The 21,560-nt window shown below is 37.2% G+C and overlaps 1 protein-coding gene across 7 annotated transcripts in view; it reads right to left on the bottom strand.

Annotated features, from left to right (window-relative positions):
* Positions 1–21,560, bottom strand: part of TBC1D5 (TBC1 domain family member 5) — a 313,714-nt gene that overhangs the window by 22,269 nt on the left and 269,885 nt on the right. For 5 of the 7 annotated variants that reach the window (XM_054273244.1, XM_054273239.1, XM_054273240.1 and 2 more), the window contains 2 exons: positions 16,420–16,583; positions 2,899–2,931 (listed from right to left, as the gene is read on the bottom strand). In XM_054273244.1, coding sequence (XP_054129219.1) covers positions 2,899–2,931; positions 16,420–16,583 — 197 coding nt within the window. The remainder of the gene's footprint in view (positions 1–2,898; positions 2,932–16,419; positions 16,584–21,560) is intronic. The other 2 variants (XM_054273245.1, XM_054273243.1) reach the window with 1 other exon arrangement.

Here is a 21,560-nt window from a genome sequence, read left to right on the forward strand (position 1 = left end):
CTAAGTCACAAACAGTATTAAGCAGGCTCTAGTTTAAGTATGCAGCTGAATTAAAAATATTCAGAGAGAGCCAAAGAAACTTTTTAGCCTCCTGTTTTTCTTTGGAGCTTTGCAGTTCTATCACAGTCTTGTTTGATGGAGATCACTGAGCATTAGAGACTGAATTACTTTTCAAATGAAAAAAAAAAAAACCCAAAACCAATCAGCAAGAATAAATAGAATGAGTCAGTCTTGATTTAAAGATGTAAGTGATCTTAATCTCCATCAGAAACCAAGTCAGAACCAAGTTAAGGAAACTTTGCACTAATATATCATAAATCCAAAAGCAATTGATGAATAAAAAGCAATGTAACTGTAGCATTATCACTTTATCACCTTTTGCCTACCAGCTTTTTCCTTGTACCTAATAGATATGAAATATTTTTTCCTTGCTATTTCTTTATATTATATACTCTCACCTTTTTCTTCTTATCCTCATACTTTGACCACTTAGACCTCAAAGGGATTTTTGCCAATTTAGAATTGCTGAGTGACCTCATTCAAAGTCTGCAGTTCTGTCACAGCCTGTACAAGCATATCTGCATTGACATTTCTATTCAAGTGATGTTCCTGCAGAAGACCTTTTTCTAGTACAAACAGCTATTGACTGCAAGAAATAATCTACCATAAATTTTAAACTCCCATTGGCACTGCAGCTGTAAGATAGGGAAAAGTGAAAATATTTGAGTATTCTACTATAAAATAACACAATCAAATTCTAAAATCATTAGTCAGTAATTGAACCCCAGTTTATCTCCTACAAGTGAATAAGAAAATTTAACTTCTTGTAATAAATATTTCCATGTCTCCTAGACTAATTTTTTTCTTATTTGTAGGTGAGAACTGCAGTAAATTGATCTTGAAATGCTTTTGGACAGCTGAATCCATCCAAACAGAGTCTGAAACTGACCTTTTCAGTTATACAACAGTACCTCTTCTCTTGGCAAGTGAGAGCAGTGCTGATCAAACTACATCCCCTGTTCTTTCTGCTCAGTGGGATCCAGCATGGGGAGAAGCGGTGCTCAGCAGACCCAGCAGGCACAAAGGAGGGGAACTGTGGTCAGAGAGTCACAGTGCCAGAGGTCTCCTTTCCAAGTGGGAAATCTTGCACAAGGCTAAATGAACTTGGAGCTCCTGACTTATTTGGCAATTGTGGGAAGGGCACCAAGGAGTGCTGGCAGTGGGATGGGCAAACAGGCAAGACAGTGAACTTGGCACTTGACACACAAGAGACCCAGGGCTGTTTGCACAATTAGACAACACCCAAATGGTGATGACTTGCTACAAGATGTAACCTCCCCCTCTGCTGCCACCAGCGGTGCTGTAACAACCTCTGTGCACACTCTGAGAGTGAGCTCCCTGATGGGGGTTTTGCTCTGTTGTGGTTCCACAGCAGCAGGTGAGGAGCTGTAAGAAGAGGCAGGTGTGCTTATTGCATTGGGGTGACTGACAGGTGATTGACAAGACCTTTCCAGGTGTTAAACTTTATGCAACAGACAGGGAAGGTGCAACTGAGGCAAGATACAGTGGGAAGAAGGCGTACACTGATACAAGGGATGAAACTGTGAACTTGTGACTTCTGGCAGCAGAAAGGTAAAAACAGGCTCCCTCAGAGGAAGAACTCAGGTTGGATACTTTATCAGACCATTACCAAGGGAAAGTGAGGAGTGACAGTGTGTGGCTGGTGACTCTTCAAGCCTGCATTGTCACCTAGGGAGGTTTCTTGCTTGTTTGGACCCCTCTTTTGCAGTGTTACAAAAGACTGTTTGGGGTCACCTAATGTTCTGACTTTTCTCCTGCTTTTTCATGCATTCACCAAAACCAGAGTGATGTGAAATCATTTTAGTTCAAAAGTGACTGTAGGGATCCTGAGCAAGGGTGAAGGGGACAGGAACCACTCTGGTGTTTCTCTTCAAACCTATGGCAAAACAGAAAAGCCTGGAGAGCAGCAGGCGTACCAGGGAGCCCACAAAACCACATATAGTTACATAATTGCTGGCATTAGCTGGGCTTCAACTATTTTGCTTGTGGCTCCCAGTATGATGAGGACAGACAACTTAGAGAACAGGTTTACCTGGCAAAGATGGGGAAGAAATCTTTGTGAACAGACTTGCTAATCTAGTGGGGAGGACTTTGCCACAGAACAGGGACCTAACCCTGATACACATCAGCACATACAGACAAGGTAGGCAGAAGGTCCACTCGGCTGAGTAACGAGCTTCTTAATGAACTGAAATGGGAAAAGCACATACAGAGGTGGAAATGGTGGAAATTGAGAGCATATGTGTGGAAACAATGGCAGGAAACAAAGGACAGGCACACAGTCATTGTTTGGGCACATGAACAAAACTAGGAAGGACAAAACCCCATCTGGAGCAAAAATTAATGGGGGACATTAAGGGGTAACAAGAAGTAATTTTATAAGATTTGCAGAGCAGCAAAAGGAGATTCAAGAAAAATGGTCTATTGCTAACTAAGGGAGATAAGACAATTACACATGGTACAGAAAAGTTGCAGCACTTGAATCCATTTTGCAAGTCACTTTTTAGGCCAACTCTGCTCCCAGACCCCCACATGTACTGTTTGGGAAGGAGAGGAATGGCTATGGAGAGGGGAAGGGCATAAGCTGGTGAATACCTGAAGTAGCAGTGTGTGTTCAAACACGTGGGACCACATGGGATACACTTATGGGTGCTGAAAAAACTGACAGGGTGATTGCAACACCACTGGCTACCACCTGTGAAAAATCACTGTTATTACAGAACATCCTTGATGTTAACCTAGAAAGGCTAATTTTACATACATACTAAACAAGAGTCAGGTGGGGTATGTAAGGAACTATACAATGGTTGGCCTCACCTTAGTCCTTGGAAAAATTGTGGAGCATGTCCTCTTGGAATCAATATCCAACATGTAAAGGACAAGACAATAATCAAGAAAAGTCAAAAAGGATTTACCAAGAGCAAATCATGCTTGACCAATCTGGTTGCCCACTATGACAAAATGACTGGGCATGCAGATGAAGGGAGGGAAGTGAATGCAATGGAGTTTTACTGTAATTAGGCTTCTGACACATTTCCAAAAGCATCGTCACTTATAACATGATGAAGTGTGGATTTATTGAAAGGACAGTAGGTCGGCTGGATTGTTCAGAATCCCAAGCTTAAAGAACAGAGACAATAGCTTGATGTCCAGTTATGTCTGGAAATGAGCACAGTAACAAATGGACTGGTATGAAGTATCTTCATCAATAGCCCAGATAAGGAGACAGAATGTACACTCAGTAGATTTTCAGATGATACAAAACTGGGAGGTGTGGCTGCTGTTCTGACTGGTGGAACTTCAACTCACAAACACCTTGAGACACAGGAAGCCTAGGCAAGAGAAGTCTTTTTGAGGTTTCTGTTTAAGAAATTTCTGTAAGCGCAAATTCTGCACCCGAGAAGAAAAATCCCAATGCATCATTGCAGACAGGGAAGGAACTTTTTGTTTTAGATCTTCTGAAAAGGATATGGAGGCTACAGTGGCTGTTGAGCCACTAAGAGATAAGTTCTCTTATCATGAATAATGTAGACAGCTGCACTGAGCTACATTATGAGCAATGTGGTCAGCAGATCCAGGAAAGTCATTACACCCCTTTCTACTCAGTGCTTGTGAGCCCTTGCCTTTAATAACACGTTGGGCCTGCAGTTCAAAGACATTGAGAAAATGGAGAGGACTCAGTGCAGGGCTTCTGGGAGGGCTTCAGGTCTGGAGAAGAGGCTGAAGAAACAGTGCTTGTTGATCTTGGTGAAGAGGAGCTCAAGGGGGATCTGCTGGGAGCCTGTAACTACGTGAAGTGACAAAGATGATGGAATCAAACTCCTCACAGATGATACAGAAGGCACTATGGCCCAAAACTGCCCCTTGGAAGGTTCAAATTGGTCATTAGGAAAGTATTCTTCATTAGAGGAGCAGCGCAGCACTGGAAGAGGTTACAGAGGAGAGTTTCTATTCAAAGTCACTGACCTGACCCAATGCCAGTGATTGTCTTATTCCACCAAGTAGCAGCTTAAGCAGAAGTCTCTTCTATACAACATTTCTAAGACTAATCTTTTCACAGTGCCTTTCAAAGATTGCTCTGTACAGGTAAGCAGCTAAATCATAAATCCCCTCAGGAAAAATGACCTTTTTCAGTATTCTAATGTCAAATTCTTTAGCAGTACTAGATGAAACAACTGATTTATGGCCAGCATAGTGCAGATGCTCTCATATACACTGCACTTTCCTCTAAGTGCAGCTTTTCATTGTGCTAGCAAAATGAGCAGCCTGGATAACATTTTTATTTTGTGTACATATAGCAGTGCTGATTTGACCTCTCTTATGAATGAACAGAGACTTATAAATTCTTCAAACAGTCCAAACCAAAGTCAGGAGAAGTCCAGTATGGTCTGGACCAACCTTTTAGCTGAAACTGCCCCTTCAGCTGGTCTGACACACACAGCACCAGAAACACATGAATGATTCCAACTCATTACCAAAATACAAAATTAGTGTCAATTTACCAAACAACATGTTCTATAAAGCTCAATATTTTCTAATATTGGGAGCTGCATTATGAGGAAGAGAAGCAAATCAAGCAGCAAATCAAACTAAGGAATCACTGCATCAGACACAGGAGACCAAGATCTGCAAATTGACGTATGCAATCTTGCAGAAAAACAACTTAATACTTTCTGAAAATTCAGCTCCAGGGTTCTCAAAAAACTGCGACACATCTTCAACCCTGCAGATGATGTAGAGCCTCACAGATAACCATTAACATCTGGAGTTTAACAGGAGAATGAAAAGGAAGTAATTTATTTGTGATACTACACTGATTTACATTTCACTAACAATATTAAGCAGGCCAGAATTTATGTATCCAGTAAAATCAAGATTCTATTAGAGTGCCTTCATATTTACATCTCTCATTATTTTCCTAGTTTTGCAAGACTGAATCTGCAAAAAACTTGACTTACATTTATGTTTCTCATATTTGTCTTTCTTCTTACTCACATATAGAACTTTGCTTATATTGTTACATTTCCTTTTTTTTCTTTTGCCATGAGAACTAATTCCTTTATGATTAATTTTTTGACATTTCTTTGCTATTTCCCCTCCAGTCTATACAGTTCTGGCACTCCCCATTTGTCCAAAGCTTGTTCTTCTGTTTTTACTACCCTTCCTTTCATCTATCTTCTCACCTTTACAAAGAGAGATATGGAAATAAATTTTTATATCGTTCCTTTTCTCCTGAGCTCATAATGAGATCAGCAATGTTTCCCCATGCCCCATTTTCCATCAAATTTTACTGCATCAGGAAAAAAAAAGGAAAGTAGTCAGTATAGTCAAGAACAGAAACTTTTACACTTTTGGCATTGTAATCCTTTCCCTTTACAGCTCATGGCTTTACATGCTGCAATAAGGTTTGCAGACCTGGGTATGGGCACTGGAACTTGGTATCCTTTACAAGGTCTGATGACATACAGTTTTGGAAGGAAGCCACTCTTTCTTAAAATTGCTTTTATCAGTTTAAACAAATTTTCTCCTGAATATATGGCATGTAGCTTATTACAGAATTATGGAAAACAGGGAAAACAAACATGGAAAATCAGGAAGGTAATGCCTTTCTTTCACAATACCTTTTAGTTTTCAGTCTTGCTATTCAGGAGATAAGAAATATTGTACTTTTGTCTGTTTAACCCAAGTAGAAAAGTCAAGGAAAAGCAAACTCTGTTGTCAAAGCTTATAACAATGTATGTCCAAGCATTTCATTCATGAATGCTCAGAATGGCAGAATTCCATTCATCTTAAATTTGAATCCTAAATAAGAATTAACTTGGCAGCACCATCAAGTGCTAAGTGCTGTGGAAAAGAAACTATCTTCAAAGAAAAGAGTATTTAAAGGTATTTAAGGTATGTAAGCACTAATGCTGAAATTTAAAACATAAAAAAACCCCCAAACCAGTGACAAAACTGAGGTGGCAGAAAAGCTCATTCTTCCTGGGGTCTGTTCTGATGCTGGTCAATGATGGGTTGGATGAAATGTGGAGAACATGACATAAACATGGAACAGTACTGCCCAGAATACTGTTCCAGACTATACAGATTTGCACAGCAGCGATGTCCTGAGCTTGAGGTGGTATGGGGTTTTTTTGTTTGCTTGTTTGTTTTTTCCTGTAGTAGTTAATAGCTACTTTTCTTATATTAAATTGCTCAGTCACAATTTCAGTTTTTTCAGTATTCATAGTAAGAGCACTCAGGAAACATCCCAAAGCTCTTGGCAGGGCAAATTAGAAAATTATTTTGATGAGGTTTCAAAACATTTAGAGGAAAATAATGGGAAATACGAGATTGATATATGGAAATCCTGAAGCCAGGAACTCACTAAGAGTCTTACCAGTACTTAAATTCTTATTCATAAATTATACAAAGAGTGTTCTTTTTAGATGTCAGTAGCAGTTTACAAGTCAAACAAGACTCAGATGCAAGGCATAAATTGCTTTCTCATTTAATTTTAAGCAAATTCCCCTGAAGTCAAAAGCAGTGGTTACTCCTTCCATTTTGTGGAAGGAGTTTCATTTATTTCACTTTCTAATCCAAGAATTAAATACAAGATTTAACCTTATAATCTTGAATCTCTGACAGTTGAATGTTGGTTGACACCCCCATAATTTTTTTATATTCTGTGCCAGCCACAGAATAGTGTACAGCATATGGTGATATTTAAACCAGAAACCCCTGTTTCTGAGCACTGAATTGCATACAGTGGAACTTAACCCAAGCTTTTAATTTATTTTATTTACGAATTTAACTTGTTATTTAGCTGTATCACTCAGAGTCCCAAGGCCTTGCTCGGCTGGGTGCTGTACAAACATAAAGACAAATCCCGCTTCTCTGAAGGACTTCGTGGTATGAGCCAAGAGACAACAGATGGCTGGAGACACACATATGGGGAGGACATGGAAACAATATGGCTATATTAGTCAGTCTTCTAGACATGGCTTCAGCATGGAGCCAAACTCTTGTTGACGAAAAGGCAGAATTTTTGAGAGAGTTTTCATAAAGCATTTATTTTTCAGATGTTTAGAGGAAGTTTCTTCTGTGTGAAAGGGGCTATGAAATTATTAGATCAAAGTGCACCAAGCACATTAGGGTCAGGGGTGAAATGTATATTGTTAATTTTACATTGAAAATTTTGGCACCTGTGAAATCTTTGCACAAAATGAAATTTTGTGAATACTAATATATTTCCCAGTAAGGACATAAAGAAGTTCAGATACTGCCTTCATATACTAATTCCTGCAGAAGTAGAGGTTTTGTATTGGTTTCCTGTGCTGAACCATTATCTGAGAGTATTTATCTATGTGGTAACTGAAATAACCCCATACTTAATATATTTCCAAATAAGTCATGTTTTGTGTTCTTCACATCTTCACAACTGCCTAGTTTTTTATTATTTTTAACATACTTTCATAAATGTTAAACATTTTAAGCACAGTACTTTCAGCAAAGTCCTACAAGCTTGTGTTTTGTTCCTTTAGACTGTAGGCACAGCAAACATGAACCCTGTTTTTATTTTATACCTTTAACTCCTGCTTATGCTTTTTTTTGCACCATTTTAACTCAAACAGCTATTCTAATGTGGTACAAGATAGCTTAAGCAGGAATGTCTTTCTTCCCTTTTTTCTTATATATTCTTCAAAATTTCTCTTAATTCACTAGTGTTGTGTAGTGCTAGTAAGCACAGTTGCTTAGACTTTATACTTTCTGATAGTTACATATCTATTAGATCTGAACTCTTAAAGCACAAACAGGTTCTCTGTCAGATTAGAGAAACATTTTTAAACTCTTTTCTCCTCTGACTTATTATTTTGACCTGTTGCTTTCCAGTTTTGCTTTCTGGTAGCATTGCATATCTCAAAATGTATCAGAGGACACTGAATAAGCACAAATGAATTAGACAAACAGTAATCCTAGAAGTCCAGGTTCCAAACTTAGTGCTATCAAAGTTAAAACATTTCAGGGTACAATGCAACCTCTTCTGCTCAAAGGACTAAATTCAGAAGAAATGGAAACAGAACTGCCACTGCCAAATCTTTTGTGAACGTATATTTGTGGCAACCCTCTGAAAGGGCTGGGGGGAATACGACTGAGAAAAAATAAGAAAATAAAACAAAAAAATGAAGGAAAGCTCAACAAAATATCCACTGTACCTCCAAGGAGCCAAGCTAAATCAGGATATGTACCAGCACAACAACAACAACAAATTATTTGGTTCAGAGGGATCAGATTGAAAACATGCATCAAAGGTGAGAAAGGAATTTTACAGTACAGATAAAAATGTTCAAGTAGATTGAGACCAAGACAAATTTGGCAATAAATTAAAATGCTAGCAGCCATTCACCTGCAAAGGCACATATTTCTGGGCATTAAACAATCCTTACTTCCTGTGTGTGCTCTTTATAACAACACAGTAAGGGATGGCATCTCATGACGCTTCTACAAGCTATGCACACATAAACAGAACCAAGAAATTATAATAAAGGAATAAAAGAATAAGAATTTCTGTACTTAACATTCCCCCTCAAAACAGAGATCAAGCCCCAACAAAACTGAAAGGAGCTGCAACTTGGATTCTGTATAACCAATAACCCAGGAAGTTGCTTCCAATATCCAAATTTCTAGCATTCTAGAGTTAGCATTTGTTGAGGAGACCCACACTTTCAACATGAAAGAAAAATTATTTTACTGCATTATGTATCTGTAGCTTTCTTGAAATTTAAGAAACAAGAATTTGTGGTCAATTATTTCTCTTCTTCCAAAGTGGAATAACGATCCTCTTCCTTGCCCCCTAGTTTTAGGAGTTTACATGTTCATTCATTATTCTTTACAAATAAACAGTACTTATTTACCATCCATATTTATTTATAAAGTCTACTAAGATTGGTGAACTTGAGGCAAAATAGCTATTTTATTGTACTGATGTATGATTATCAATTTATTTATTTACTGGCTCTTAAAAAAAAGCTAAAAATATATAGAAGCTTGGAAGAAAATGAAAGGGGGTGCCTCAGAGAATCTCCCTACAACCTGACAGATATATTTAATTTCAATTAAAGTCCGAAAAATAACTGAAACTCTGGCTAACAGCTTCTAATCACCAGGTCCTGCTGTTGAATTTCCATCTTAAACAGTTCAAAGTCAATTTGCCAGCTCAGTTTCCATATCCCACCTTGCCTGGAGATGTTAGTGGCAGAGGACCATGGGCTTGGGAATTTTCCAAAGCAGCTCCCACTGTTGAACCTATTATTGGAACAGGTTCCAGGTGCACCAGCCTCACTGTTCAGAGCTAGAAACCAGCAACTGTACTACTGGAGCATGAGAAGGATTGTTTTAATCTAACCTGGGAACATTTTCCTCTTAAAAATATTCTGCTTCAGTGGTCAGACAATTTTTCCTTAGCAGGAAGATGGGGAAGGATAAATACAACTAATGGAGAAAGCTCCTGCCTGGAGACAAAAAAAGCAGGGATGGAAAGAAATTTCTTCTGTAAGCAGACTCAACACATGGGAGACTTATCTACCTGCTGTCTCACATGGGAGACAAGTCCACCTGCTGGCACTGCACTCTGGGACTGCCAAGAGACAGTTTAAAAATGAAACCCATAAAAATCGGCAAGATCCATGGAAACGCAAAAAGCTGGGCATAACTCGTTGTGGATGGGTAGGCACTGAACAGCTCAGTATGTATGAATAGGTGGTATTCCACTTGGTAAGGGAATAGATAAGAAGAGAAAGAGCTGCAGGGTACTAGAAATTATCCCTTTGAACAGAAATGCTGATAAAAGGCTTCTCTCAGTTCTGCTGTTGAGATTGTTGACTTAAGAATATTGGAAAATTCCTTCATAAATAATACAAAGGATACATTAATTTAGATGGTATGGCTGTAAGCATTTTGGAAATAGTTATAAATAAACACATAGGCCAATGAGAATCCCATATCTTCCCTTACGTTTCACTATGACATCTGAGGGACTTTCTGTCCATATGTTACACAACACATTGCTGCCTTTTAAGACTGCATAAGTCCACTGTGGCAAATGTAAGAGAAATAAGAGAGGGAAACACTAACATATTTACTTGAACCTTACTGAAAGAGTTGATAAGGTGTGATGTACTTACATAATTATGCTTCTTGATTTTGCTGCCTGAATAAGCTTTTCAATACACTCGTTCAACAGTCTCCCCAAAGCCCATCCTTTGTTAAACTCATACTCATTTAAATTCTTTTTAAGCATGAGTTGCAAAAATAGTTTCACTAAATCATCCTCTGGTTAGGCTGGATGTATTTGATCTTTGCTATGATTCCTAACATGACCACAGGATGTAGACCACAGGATGATTATTTATTTAAGGGTTTTAGAATCTCTAATTTTTCAGAGTTTAATGAAGGTAAAACGTAAGTATAGTGATTATGTAGGGGCTATAAATATACACCATTTATACCACATTGTTAAAATAACATAAGTACAAGTCTTGTTGTTTTCATAGGGAGTTGTTTGATTTAACAAAACACAGACAAAAATAAGAATCAAGATATTAAATGCATAGCCACAACCTATTCCAGTGGGGAAAAAAATCTTCCAAACACAGAAACCTTTTCCACCCAAAAAACTCCCAAATAAAACAACAGCTTGGTTTAGAGGCATGTATCTCATCCACATCCATGTTTTTGTTCAGAGTTCAGTGCAGGTCTCTCAGCTCTGCACAGAAATGGACAGTAATTTCATGCTGCTATCTTAAAAGAGCAGGATGAAGAGATGAAATTCCCTCTGAAAAGGAAAATGGGGCAGCTCAAGCTACCAACACAGACCCTCTGATATGTTTTCTTTTCCACTGGGATGTCGAAACATGAACTTCATGATTAATGTATGGAAAGAGGATGGACAGAGCAAGTCCTGTACCTCTGCTGGTAGCATGACTGCTGTGAAGTGTCACACTTGTGTCCTCAGTCACTTTGATCCTTTTGCAAACATTGATTATGGTCTCATCCATTCATGATTTTTGTAATTTTTAAATTCTTTCTGACAGTTTCAAAGTGCTGCCCAATAATTTTTAATGTTCTTACTGCCTTTTTTTGAAGTGGTTTCATTCTGCTTCTGTGCAGAAGTTACTGGAAAATATTCACCTGCATGTATCTGAATCTTTTGTACCAGAGAAAGATAAGTTTACACTGACATTTCAAAAATATTCCAAATGGCCCCACAGGTCTGTTCTCTATACATGTTTATTGCTCGTAATATGACAGAAAAAGCACTGCAGAGCCTCTTGGGTTTTTTATTAATCTTTTTTTTTTTCCTAAGCAATTAACTTCCTGTTTTTATCACAGTACAGTTTCTTTTCCCTGAAATGAATCACTCCAAAAAAGATAAGGAGCTCTAGGATTCAAAGCTGCCACTCATGCATACAGCTGTTGCTTTAGCAAATTATAAGAAACTTGCAAGTATTTCTAATAGAAACTATAAACGGTAATTTATTTTTTCTTCTACTGTTTCCAGCTCCTTCATTTAAGTTACTGGATGTCATGTAAGCCAGAGGAAGGCAACCAAGAAAAGAACCATAGTTCCAAAATATCTCAGAGGTTTTTCTGTGAACTCTGTTCATGTGACCTGTCAGCATCTGAAATTTAATATTCTTTTCTTCTAACTCTAAAATTAGACAGGCACTGGAATATTAAATAAATTGCCTTTTTATTTTCTGTCAGAATTGGCCTGTCACATCAGAATAAGGAAGACATATGTCCTGCAGTATAAACTACAGTTAAACATTAAGGCACTAAAGTATTTTAAACTTAATGGCATTGAGAATAATCAACATGTCTTTAACCTCAGGCCTAACAAATCCAATATACTGATCAAGAATTGGCTGATGTACACAGACTAACTTATTCTGGGCACATTTTACGATGCTTAACAAAAAAAGGACATTTCATCATAGCATTTGTACTTCCAAATAAATGTTTGGCATTGGTAAGTCTGAACTGACAAGTATTTTGCTTAAAACATTCTAAAAAAATTTAAAAAGTAACAGCCAGGGAAAAGATATATGGTAATAAAAACCATCTCTAAGATGTGTACCATGCACAAAAGGCACGCTCTCCTTCAAAGGAATTTTTGCATGCATGGTTTTCTTTGTGTGGTTTTCTAGTATTTATCTTATTATCTTGTTGGTTTTCATACACCACCTCTACTTGTATGCTAAAACTCAGGTTCTTAAATCACTTCAGCAGATGCCTATTTAATTGAAAATAATGGCATACATTAATTTTCTAACCTGTAGGGGTACTCATAACTAACTTCAAATCAGTCAGACTAGCTACATAAATCACAGACAGTAACAGTTGTTTATACATGCTTGTGGGGACAATAGCATATGTTGTCAAATTTGATTTAATTAAAAAGTCTGTGCAATCAGAACCAGCATAATGCATGACACTTCTGTTCAGGATATTATTGTGAAGAACTGAGGATTCTGACTGACCATGTTTGCAAATTATTTTAGGAAAGAAAATAAACTGCTCCAGATTTTCCTTAGAAATGTTTTCTTCTTGGGAACTTTTTAACTAATGTATTTTCCAAATGGGTAATTTGATTTTTCTTAAGTTGAAACCTTTTATGTAGAAATTTACTTATTAAAACACAAAGTTTTTCCAAATCAAAACTTTATTTTCAGTCAAATCCACATTTTCCTAATTTTTTTTTTCTTTTTAAAGAAAGTTTTAAAAATGTTCATATTGTTTGACTCAGAAGTTTCCTCTCTGGCACATCTCTATGTCTGAAAGCAATTTACAGAATATTCTGCCAGAAACTGGAATTAGCCAACCATATTTGCCAGAATCAATGTCTAAGCAGCTTTGCTATTTGCTAAAAAGAGGGGTAGACTTTCTTTAATGATTTATCAGTCATAAATGAAACATAATGAGAAATAAATGGACCACAAATTCACCCTTTTTCACAACTCCACCGAAAAGTAGAGGGCAGTAGGCAGGCTGGGAGAGGGAATTTTGTAGGATTTTATTCCAGCAAGACTGAGCCATTCAGAAGATAGTGGCACTAGAGTGCATTACCGATTAAAAATTCCTGTATTTGTTTACAGGAAGACAGCTCCAGAAAGTGCTGCTTAAATTATTCCTGTCAGAAAGCCACAAAGGATACAAACGAGCAGGGAACCTCTCAATGCTGGGCACAACACAGGCTTCCAAACCCTTTTGGTGGACCTCACATTAACATACAGCTTTGTGCCACTCAACAGTAATGTCAAAAACATCAGAATGCCATGGGCTGCCAAAACATGAACTGATATTGTGCATTCACCCCTGAGGCTGTAGATTCATTTCATTTCAAACAGGGGACATCTGTTTCTGGTAACAGAAATAAATCACTCCACTGATCTTTGCATCTGAGGGGAGATAAATACGTAGAAGAATAAATACAACCCACATGTTACTAACTTTTAGAAGGCCTTAGTATGAGAAATGGACACATTTTAGTCCTGGAGGCAATTAAACAAGTTAAGTATCAATTTTGATTGCAACTCTCACAGATAAAGCTCAATTTGTTGGACTGGCTTTAGGAAAGAAAGAATTTAGACATGTCACATTCCTCTGTGAGTGTTTATGCTCTCACAGAATCCCAGAACGGCTGAGGTTGAAGGGGATCTCAGAAGCTCATCTTGCCTAAGCCCACGCTCAAGAAGGGCCACCGAGCCTAGCTGGCTGCCTAGGATTAGTGTCCAGATGGCTTCTGAATATCTCCAAGCATGGAGAATCCACAATCTGCCTGGGCAACTATGGCAGTGCTCAGCTGCTCTCAAGAGAAAGAAAAAAAGTTTCCTTGATGATCAGACAGAGCCCCTTGTGTTGCAGCTGGTGCCCATTGCCTCTGGTCCTGTTGCTGGGCACCACAGAAAAGAGCCTGGCTCTGTTCTCTTCATACCCTCCCTCCAGATACTGATACACACTGCAGAGATCCCCTCTGAGCCTTCTCTTTTCTAGGCGCATCAGTCCCAGCTCTACCAGCCTTTTCTCATAGGAGAGATGCTCCAGCCCCTTCACCACCTTTGTGGCCCTTTGCTGGACCTCCCCCAGTATGCTCACATCTCTCTTGTGCTGGGGAGCCCAGTGCTGGACACAGCACTCCAGGTGCAATCTGTGACAAGGACATTTCTGTCCATCCCATGACACCATTACAGTAATGCGCTATGGTCTGTCAGAATCACTTATTTTAACTGCATCTTAAAGGATATATTTTTATGTATGCATTCAACTTCCACTTTGCTTGGAAAAAGCTTGCATTAGAGATACAAGGATGACAACAAAATGGATTATCTTTCATCTGCCACACCAAGAACCAATGTTTTAAAAACCATCTTTTTATAAAGAGATTGATGCATGGCAACACTCCAACAAAGGTAATTTCCCTAATACTTAACGACATAATCTGTATAATTATAAGATTAAAAATGTAAATCAGTTCAGTTTGATAAATAAAATAATGTGGATCCATTATATTTTCAAGCCTTCTGCTTCCCGAAAACAGCTGTAAATGAAGCAATTGTTCAACTCAAGACTACTGATGCAACTACTTTGGGACCTCAGGAAACACTCTTTGGGGTCTTCTACTCTATGTGGAAAATGAAGTACCATGAAATTTAAAGGAAAATAAAACCCAACATTCTCTTGTGCAACAGAAAATATATTTAAACAAACCTTTTCCTCTTGGATCTGCCAAATTCTGTTTGCCTATATTAAGGGTGAGTCAAAAACTGAATCCAAGGGAATGGATTTTGATAACCTGAAACCTTTTCTAGCTGTTTAATCATAAAATGCTAAAACAGAAATTACGTACCACTGTTTAAAGAATTATATAATACCCCAAATTTGGGATATTATTTACCTGAAAAAAACATGTTACTAATAAATAGATTTTAATTGAGTATGAATATATAATGGTAAATTCTCCTGTCTCCTATTAGAGGACTAAGGAGGAATTATTCTTCAACTCTACTGGTGCAAAACCCCCAAGTTCTGGTCTGGATAAAAGTTGAAAATGAAAGCTGTATTTAGATATTGTTAAGCCACATAAAAAGAAAAGTTCAATACTGCTGTATTTATTTTTCTTCAACTCATGAGGACAAGCAGAAAGAAATTAAATTGTTGTTTTAGCTTTAAATTAAATTCAACATGTTTTAAATGGTCACAAACCAAAATTATAGCTTCGTGTTGACTAACCACAAAACACAGCTTTTCTTTAGACAACAGTAAAACATTTGGAATAAGAATTAAACACTCTCATTCAGTGAACAAAAACTGAACAAAGTTGCACAAAGTTGTGCATTTCATTAGAACGTTTTGAATATCAAACTGAAAACATGATGTGACTATTAATAAAGATTCTGCTGTTTAGAGTAAAAAAGCACTGAGAAGTTCAGATGAAATTTCTGTGCAATATTAGGTCTGAACACCTGAAGAATGCTGTAACAGAAATCTGGCTATTACAGTTCCTACATATTGGAATCAATAGGCATTTATATGAGCCTACATTTCTGAAGAAAGAATGGAGAAAACCACTGTGCCTTCACCTTACAAAATATATAACTTATTACATCTACTATGTGACTCTTTTATAGTCAACAGAGTGAAAAAGGAAAATGTGTATAGAGAATAAACAAAAATCCTCATGTTCCATGGCACACCTAGTTTATCAAAGTAGTGCTCCTAACATATCTTGGATGGGATGAGAATTTCTTTGGAACATACCCATGATAAGAGCTGATTTTCTTGGATGAGAACAATCTGTATAAATACTAGCTTCTTGTGACCAAATGGAAGGTCAGAGCTGTACAAGAAATAGAACTGTGACTGCAGACTACAGATGCTACAGACACTGGGAAATCTCTGATGTATTAAGGAATTTCAGGGACAACAGATGGACATGTTTGGATCTGCTGAGCATTCAAGATTCCCACTGAATGTTTATTAACTTCAGGACTACAGCAAAAGTCTAAGAAAGCAAAAAATCTTACAGGACTTCTCTCGTCTTTCTCAGAGGCAACAGGCACTTGCACAGTTTCGTTTCAGGCAGGATAATGGGATGGAAGCCATTATGGGATGGAAGCCATAATGGAGACGTCACTCAACACAAAAAGTTGAAATAGCTTATTTCTGCTTTGGCCATTAATGCGTGCTCAGGGAAACATTTCCAAGTGCAAGTGCTCAATGTATGGAAGAAATGAGTGTCTCAACGAGTAGGTTAATGCAGTGTGATATAAAAATAGTTCATAAATTAAAAGAACCCACCGACTCTTTTCTGCTCATAGTTTTACTTTGGGAACGCGAGCGGGAGATGGTGCTGAAAAAGGAATCCTTTTTTGAGGCAGACAAAGGTGGAGATCCTGTAAATTCACGTCCTCCAGACAAGCTCTCTATGCTTGGAGATGAACTGATGTTTTTTGAACTTTGGCCTGTAAAGCAAGTACAAAAAAACCAAAACATTTAATCAATGGGCATTTCCTTTTCCCCACAAATACTTCCTTGTCTCAACTGACATGGACTGAGAGTCACAGACAGCCCAACACAGAATGAAATGTTGAAGTGCGTCAGCATGCACTGAGAGACTGAAGGACTGCTCTCACATGGAACTTAATTTCTGTATGAGAGAAGAACACAAAATCTTTGTGTATATACAGATATATACACAAACATACACTATCTATTACACGCCTGTATCTATATATATGCTAAATGATGTGTGTGTATATATGCACATACATACATATATATATAAATAAATATCACCTCATGAGGAACTTCATGCCCTGTGTGGCAAAATGATCAAAGTACCACCTCATAAAAACAATAATAATAAAAAACATCTGGTATCATCAACACTACAATGGAAATAGTTTTTTCCAACTATAAAACTTGGCAAAGAATGCTAACAAGAACTTCAGATTCCAAAAGTGGGTTGGACACTGAAGATCTAGATCACAATATTGAGACTTGAAGCAGGAAAAAAAGTTAAGTTTGGAAATAAAAATAAGCTCTCATGCTTCAAATTTTAAGGCCATCACCACCTAACAGACACTTTGATGAAGTCTACTTAATAGTTACCTCTTGTCATTTCATAGAGCTTTTGAAATGAATCCAGCATTGTCCACTATCATAGTGAAGACAGCTGGGGAGAAGCCTGGGCTGGTTCACCATGGCAGGGTATGCATCAGGCAATCAGGCAGCCTCTGATAGGGCTAGTTTTCTTCTAGTTGAGGCTTACAAAGTGTTTTCAAATATTTAAATAAAAATTTTGTTTTCATTTGTTCCAGGAGGAAAAAAACTCCAGTAAGTCAGTTTTCATCAACATTCATTACAAAAAATGTTGCCTTAGGACAGATGCTAGTTTAAAGAAATATTTTTATCATGTGTATGATGAAGTCAAGCTCGAATGACTCCATGAAACTGCAGAGTTTTCCATTCTGGAAAAAAGTTTAATAGCACAGAAAGCTAATGCTCAAGTATTCTCCCTATCTCTTGTTTGATGGCTATTCTGATGAGAGGATTTATGTTTCCCTTTTTCCTTTCTTCTGCTTTTAGTGTGCTTTCATGTTACCATCTATAGCATTAAGTATGATCCTCTGCAATTAAATAATTCACATTTTCTTAAGGGAATAAATACAGATTTATTTGAAATATACTTTTTGCAAGGAGACTGTTAAACGCAAAGCGACTGAACTAGCAAGGAAAAAAACATTACATGTGAATAAACAGACCTTAAATGACAAAACCCAAAAAAAGGATCTGGGTTTAATATGCTGAACATTTTCTAGAAGAAAACTCATATTAATTGCTTCCCATCTTGTCCTTCATTCTCTGCTGCTTTATTCTGCTCACCTCCCCCATAACCCTCCTACATTCTATGCCCTGTTTCTGTGGACCTTCCTGTCTGCCTCCATCTCTTCTTCAGATCCCTCCACACTGCCTCTTCTGCAACTTCTTATTCTAACTTATGTCTTTACATGTTTTTTACTTCCCACCAACTTCATTCAACTGGATTTTTCTGTTTCTTCACAGTCCTCCTCCAGGCACTTACTCCCTACCATCTATCTGAGGAGCTTCCTTAAAAGTGCATGAGACCGAGGCTCTTGTAGATCTCACTTAACTTTTGCCTTCCCATTTTATAGAAAAATGGGATATGCATTAATCATGTGCACTGCAAATAATTCTGGAGATGAAAAAGGAAAAAACACTGCATGGCAAACAGCAGAAATAATTCAGTCGCAGGAAATTTTTAGAAAATTTCTAATTTTAGGATAAAATCATGTCACTTGGCAACATTGTTATCCTTGTAGTTGCCTTTATGTAAGAAAAAAGACTTTTTATTAATTTCATAGTGGCAAATGGAAGTGTGCTTTTGAAGTAGGTAAACTTAAAAATAGTTTTAGAACAGATGGAATCACATATTTTAGCAAATAAAGCATTTATAAAAGCAATTCACACAGCTAAGCAAGAGAAGCCAATATAAATGCTAAACGTAAAAAACCCCCTGTATTTGGTTGCCAGAGTAAAGTGCAACAGAAAAATATTTATTAAGTATATATCAGATTAAATAGTCTCTCTTTACCATCCTAGTAATAAGAAGATATATTCCCTATAGGGTGAAGATGAAAAAAACAAACAAAAAAAGTTAAACAATGAGCGATGTATATTTTTCACATACACTTCACTGTATGGCCTGGACTTAACACAATTCACCAGCAAATAAGCAGATTATGTGATAAAAATTCACAGATAATATTGAGAGAAGAACGCTTTAAATATATTTGAGGAACCCACACAGATGAAATAATACAGCTTGGTAAAATAATGGAAAAAATGATGTATGAAGATTTTTTTTCTATATTCTGTCTTAAAGCTCTAAGGAAAAAAATGTCAAAAATATAGTAAGAAAATGAAAAGACAGAGAAGTGTCCTCATGGCCACTGCAAACAGCTACACTTCAAAAGATGGATCGCAGTTCAGAGAACAGAATATGCAACTACTTGCATAACCAAACAAGATTTTGTGGACAGAATAATACAAGTGTCCTAAAAAGGAATTTGCTCAAATAACACCAAGAGCTTTGAACAGTTTGGTTCTTATAGCCATAAATTATATAATGAAAATAAAAAATAAGAGCAATATAAGATCTAATTAAACTGCATCTAGTTTAGATCCAGTTTAACTAGAACTAGTTAAGACAGAGATACAGTAAACCAGAAGTGATAAAAATACTGTATCTGTATGTTTGATACCCAAGTAAGAAGAAAGGTTAGGATGCACCTGATCCTTCTGCATGAACAAGCAAATCTGGGGAAATTATTATTAGGAAACACTATATTTTTTATTCTGCATCTAACAACCCTGTGAACAGTGGGGTGACATGGATTATCTGGGGATATAATTGAGAATTAAGACAGAAAGAACAGCACTTATGAATAATTACAGTGTGCTGCAACTCATAAAGCAGGAACCTTGGATTGTGATAGTATTTTCTAATTTCCAGAGGAGTCATTTTCTAATTTCCAGGAGCCACTGCAAATATGAAAGCTGAAAGACAGGTCACACCAATCATATGTTTTTTCCCTAATGTCAAAAAAAAAAAAAAAAAAGGAAAAAGAAAGAGAAAAGAAAAAAGAAAAAAGACATCTATGATTTTCCCAACACAGAAATGTAATGAATCACAGAATATTCCAACTTGGAAGGGACCCACAAAGATCACTGAGTCCAACTCTTAAGGAAGCTGCTGCAACAACATTTAACTGAGTCACCATGTTGCTTCTGAAGTCCTTCAGATGTTTCATGTATGCACTGTGCACTGAGGCATTAACAACCCTCACATAACTTTGGAAACAACACTGTAGTACCAACACACAGATTTTGGGATCTCAGGACAATGACAAAAATGCCATTTGTACCTTCACTGTTCTGTGTCTTACTGATTTTACATCTTTCTTAATGTGCAGTGTGGTACATTCTGCTCTCTCTTGACAAGAAGGTAATGGGACAGAGTTTCTAATTTTGTATTATTCCTCAAAAAAAAAAAGAAAAAAAGAGGAAAAAGAAAAAAGAAGTCTTACCCTTCATGTAGAATCAAAATGCATAAAGATTGCAATAAAGTACAGTTAATACCTAAACTCCTGTCCTTCTTTAGCAGCTCAATCAGCAACCTGAGAACACCACTGAATCAAAACTCTCATTTTCATCTCCTTGTTCTGTCAATATCAGATAAATACATTATAGCTCCTTAAAAAACATTGGAGAAATCTAATCTCTGACCATCTAAGCATATACCAGAATGTCGTAAAATCTATATAAAACAGGCTGAAGAAACCCCATAAATATGGAAATCAAATACATGCTTATGAAGCACACAGAACAAATATGGAAGGATCCCTGACGTATGCAGAAGTCAAAATACATTACCGTGTAGGATGTTTCAAATATATACATACATACATATATATATATATATGTATGTATGTATATGCATTCTGAAATGAATAAATAGTTCACAGTAATGATGCACAGGATTTCACACACTAAAAATACATTAATTTCTGAGGCAAAAAGGAGCAACATTATCTCCATGGGCTGGCTTCTAAGTGGCTCACTACTTGCCTGTTGCTAATGATGCTGGGACTGACCCCAGGGTGAGAAATGCTCTGCTTCAAAACCATTTGGAAAACACAAATGAGGCAGTGGAAAAAGGGACCAACCTGTTGGTATCATGGAGACCTCTGATGTCTTGCAGAGAATGATAATTTAAATTTAATGTGATCAAAAATTAGGTCGTATAATAAAGTAAAAGGTGATGGCAAGGAGGAGAAGACTTACAATGAAAGGAAAGTGAGCTCAGGTCTTAGTAAGTTTGAGTTAAGTTATGGGGGATATAACCAGGAACACTGGCGGTCCCTGCTAAAACACATGAAAAATCAGAGGAACATGCAAAAAAGACATACAAAACTGATGGCTCATTCTGTTTGGTCCCTACAGAGGAAAAGAATAGCTTTCATAGTTACAAGAAGAGCAAGGAAAAAGATACCAAGAAGATCAGAAGTATGGCACTATATATAATTCAAAACCATTCAGACCTGCTCATCTGTCTGTATTTGCCATAGTGAGGATGTTAAGTATTAAAATTTGCAAAAAGAATGAGTTTTGTAAAACTTTTCAGATAAATTAGTTTCCCTTTTTCTCCTGCAGTGAAATTGGAACAAAGGCTTCTAGCACTTTCAAAATTTATTCAAACCACCTCATCACAAAAATTAATGTACTTTTTATTTCAGCCAAGGCAGGTAAGCTCCCTGTTAGTCAAGTGCACCACAGCAGATGTTCGGCCCAAAATCCCTGCCCCAAATATAACAGGAGGCAAGTAATGCAGCTAAAAGGGACAATGATGGTGGAAC

Source organism: Melozone crissalis, unplaced genomic scaffold, assembly GCF_028551555.1.
Source record: "Melozone crissalis strain CALT ecotype California unplaced genomic scaffold, PUWL_Pcris_2 ptg000016l_1, whole genome shotgun sequence".
Lineage (NCBI taxonomy): Eukaryota > Metazoa > Chordata > Aves > Passeriformes > Passerellidae > Melozone > Melozone crissalis.